The sequence below is a fragment of the Lemur catta genome, chromosome 1 (genome assembly GCF_020740605.2).
Source record: "Lemur catta isolate mLemCat1 chromosome 1, mLemCat1.pri, whole genome shotgun sequence".
Lineage (NCBI taxonomy): Eukaryota > Metazoa > Chordata > Mammalia > Primates > Lemuridae > Lemur > Lemur catta.
In genome coordinates this window covers 123,885,068-123,888,634 of record NC_059128.1, presented here as the reverse complement: position 1 = coordinate 123,888,634, position 3,567 = coordinate 123,885,068, and the positions used below count along the sequence as shown (strand labels likewise).

Here is a 3,567-nt window from a genome sequence, read left to right as displayed (position 1 = left end):
AAAAAGAAAAAAAAAAGAAGCATACACATTGGAAAAGAAGAAATAAACAAGGTTGTCTACATAGAAAATCTAAAAGAATCTCCAAAAATCTAGTAGAATTAATAGATGAATTTAGCCACATTACAGGATACAAAGTTAAAATACAAAAAATCAATTATATATTTCTACATACTAGCAAGTAAAAATTAGACATAGAGATAAAAAAGAGTATCATTTACAACAGCCCCGCAAAAACATGAAATACTTAAGAATAACTCTAAAGAAAAGATGTGCAAGATCTGTGTGCTTTAAACTACAAAGTATCAGTGAAAGGAATGAAAGAAAACCAACTGACTGGAGAGAGATGCTGTTGTGTCTGTGGATTGGAAGACTCAATAATGTTAAGATGTCAATTCTTACCAATCTAGTTTAATTCTAGTAAAAAGCCCATCAAGATTGTCAAAATTGACAAGCTGGATATAAAATGTGTATGAAAAGAAAAAGAATGTGCCAGACTAGCCAAACTAGCTACACTGTTGTCTAACTGTCTGAAACCATTAAAAGTGGTCCCCCCCGCAAGGCCACTTCTGCCCAACAAGCGGGGAACTTTTTGCTCTCTCTGGAGCATGCAGAGTGGCAGTTAACAAGATTGCAACTGTCTATACTGATAGCCGCTATGCCTTTGGGGTGGCACGTGATTTTGTTATGCTCTGGAAACAAAGAGGTTTTCTGGCCTCTATTGGCCAAAAGATTTAAAAAAAAAAAAAAAAACAGCAGCAAACGACGTCCTGGAATTACTTGAAGCTATCAAAAAAAACCTAAGTCTTTACCAATAATTAAAATTCAAGGGGTTAACGAAAGGAAAGGATGGAGAAAGCCTGCGCCCGGAAGTCTCGGGGGCGGAGTCATGACGTACTTCCGGCCTGTAGCTGGCGGTCCCGGTTGCCGGTCTGTGTGTGGTGAGGGAGCGTGTTAACCGCCAGCCTGAGCCTGGGAGACCCCCGGGGCCGTAGTAAGCATTGACAATGTCTTTCATCTTTGAGTGGATCTACAGTGGCTTCAGCAGTGTGCTCCAGTTCCTAGGACTCTACAAGAAATCTGGAAAACTTGTATTCTTGGGTTTGGACAATGCGGGCAAAACCACTCTTCTTCACATGCTCAAAGATGGCCGACTGGGCCAGCACGTTCCAACGCTGCGTCCGACGTCAGAAGAGCTGACAGTTGCCGGAATGACTTTTACAACTTTTGATCTTGGTGGGCATGAGCAAGCACCTCGGGTTTGGAAAACTTATCTCCCAGCAGTTAATGGGATTGTCTTTCTGGTGGACTGTGCAGATCGTTCCCGCCTCGTAGAATCCAAAGTTGAGCTTGATGCGTTAATGACTGATGAAACAATATCCAATGTGCCAATCCTTATCTTGGGGAACAAAATTGACAGAACAGATGCAGTCAGTGAAGAAAACCTCCACGAGGTATTTGGGCTTTACGGACAGACGACAGGAAAGGGGAACGTGCCCCTGAAGGAGCTGAATGCCCGCCCCATGGAAGTGTTCATGTGCAGTGTGCTCAAGAGGCAAGGCTACGGCGCGGGTGTCCGCTGGCTCTCCCAGTACACTGACTGATATTTGGACAGTGAAAATAAAAGAGCTTTGCTTCTCTGGTCTGATCCTATTCACAGCTTTCTCGTGAACTTTTCTAATAGAACAAGGAAAGCTCTCCGACCAAGTCTGGCTTAGAGAAGCCAAGAGTCTTAGTCAACTCTCTGATCACCCAGTGGTGACATGTGCTCTTCTCCACACTGTTGGGAGGCAGTGCTGCCCCCTGTGCAGGTGCAGGTCAGGATCCCCGGACTTGGAAGCTGGCAGAATTTGCCGGGTAAAACTGTGGGCCATTATGGGACACCTGAAAAGAAAAACACATCTCACCACTGTGGTTGATTTCAAAGAAAGTGATTCTGTTTTTTAAAGCAAGTGTTATTAAGGTAAGTGGTATCCCTTTTAACTTTTTGAGTTCACAATTTACTTGTCCAGAGTTTTCTATTCTTTTTTTTTTTTTAAACTGATGAATGGCATTTAGATACTTCATAAAATTATGAGCAGATACACATTGGAGGCCATGGCTCAGGTGGGTGAACTGAACTGCTGAGTTAGCAGGTGGGGGAGAGAAGCTCCCCTGAGCTCACCTATCTCTGTGACTGCCTTGTCAGTGGCATCACCCTGTGCACAGAGAACTAAAAAGGGGCAGAACCCTGGCCTTGCAGTCGCGGCAGGTTTTCACTGTGGGGAGGTCATCTCAGAATGTGTAGTAGATTGTTCACTGTGGAGGAGTTCATTATAGAGTGGGTTATTGTTATTATTTTTACTTATAAAGATTAAATTTCAGCCAGAAAAAAAAATAAAATTCAAGGACACCGAAAAACTGATACTCATGAGGGTAAAGGAGATTACTTGGCTGACACAGCCACAAAAGCTGCAGCTTCTGTGGACGAACCTCTAACAAGCTAAATACCCTCTTAAGCCCTCTGATGGCCAATTTGATACAATCAAAAACTGCATCCTTGATGCACACCACGTAGCCCCCCAAACTGAAAAAAGCAAATGGAAAACTCAAGGATGTTTTCATGACCCTAAAACCAACCCATGGTATGGGCCCTGTAAGAGACCAGTCTTTCCAGATGGCCTCCAAAATCAAATTTTAGATTATATTTGTCCCACTGGGGAACTGATCAAATGATTTTTTGGGGGAAAACACTATTACTGGAAACTTTCCCCAAAGAGGAGGGAGAATGTGTAGATTTACAGTCTTAAGACATACAACCATATAGCTTGTTTGGATTCTCATTTGAACAAAGGTATTTTTAAAAATTATGAGTTGAGAAATTTTTAAAATAGACTTTATATTCTGTTTAGAGAAATTTTACATTCACAGAAAAATTGAGCAGAAAAGCACAGAGAATTGCCGTATAGTCCCTGCCCCCCCCATGATCTCTCTCATTATTAACATCCCACGCTAAAGTGGTATGTTTGTTACAATTGATGAATTTACAATAACACATCATTATCATCCAAATTCCATAGTTTACATTAGGGTTCACTCCTGATGTATATTCTATGGGTTTTGACATATGTAAAATGACATGTGTCTACCATACAGCATCATACAGAATAGTTTCACTGTCCTAAAAATCCTCTGTGCTCTGCCTATTCATCACTTCCACTCCTCCAGCTCCCAGCAACAACTGATCTTTTTTACTGTCTCGAAAGTTTTAGAGGTAGAATATCATATAATTTTAATATTATAATAAAGTATGTAGCCTTTTCAGATTGGCTTCTTTCACATAGTGTATGCATTTAAATTTTCTTCATGTCTTTAGCATTTGTTTCTTTTTGCACTGAGTAATATTCCATTGATGTACCACAGTTTATTTATCCATTCACCTGTTGAAGGATGTCTTGGTGGCTTCCAAGCTTTAGAAATTATGAATGAAGCTGCTATAAACACCTGTGTTTAGGTTTTTGTGTGGACGTAAATTTTCAACTCATTTGGGTAAATACCAAGAAATGCAACTGCACAGAGATCATATGGTGA

General features: G+C 41.0%; 1 protein-coding gene across 1 annotated transcript; it reads left to right on the top strand.

The window, feature by feature from the left end:
- Positions 1–766: 766 nt before the first annotated feature.
- Positions 767–1,692, top strand: LOC123624846 (GTP-binding protein SAR1a-like). The gene has a single exon (XM_045533055.1). The coding sequence runs from the start codon at positions 1,005–1,007 to the stop codon at positions 1,599–1,601; it is 597 nt and encodes a 198-aa protein (XP_045389011.1). The 5' UTR covers positions 767–1,004; the 3' UTR covers positions 1,602–1,692.
- Positions 1,693–3,567: the final 1,875 nt, after the last annotated feature.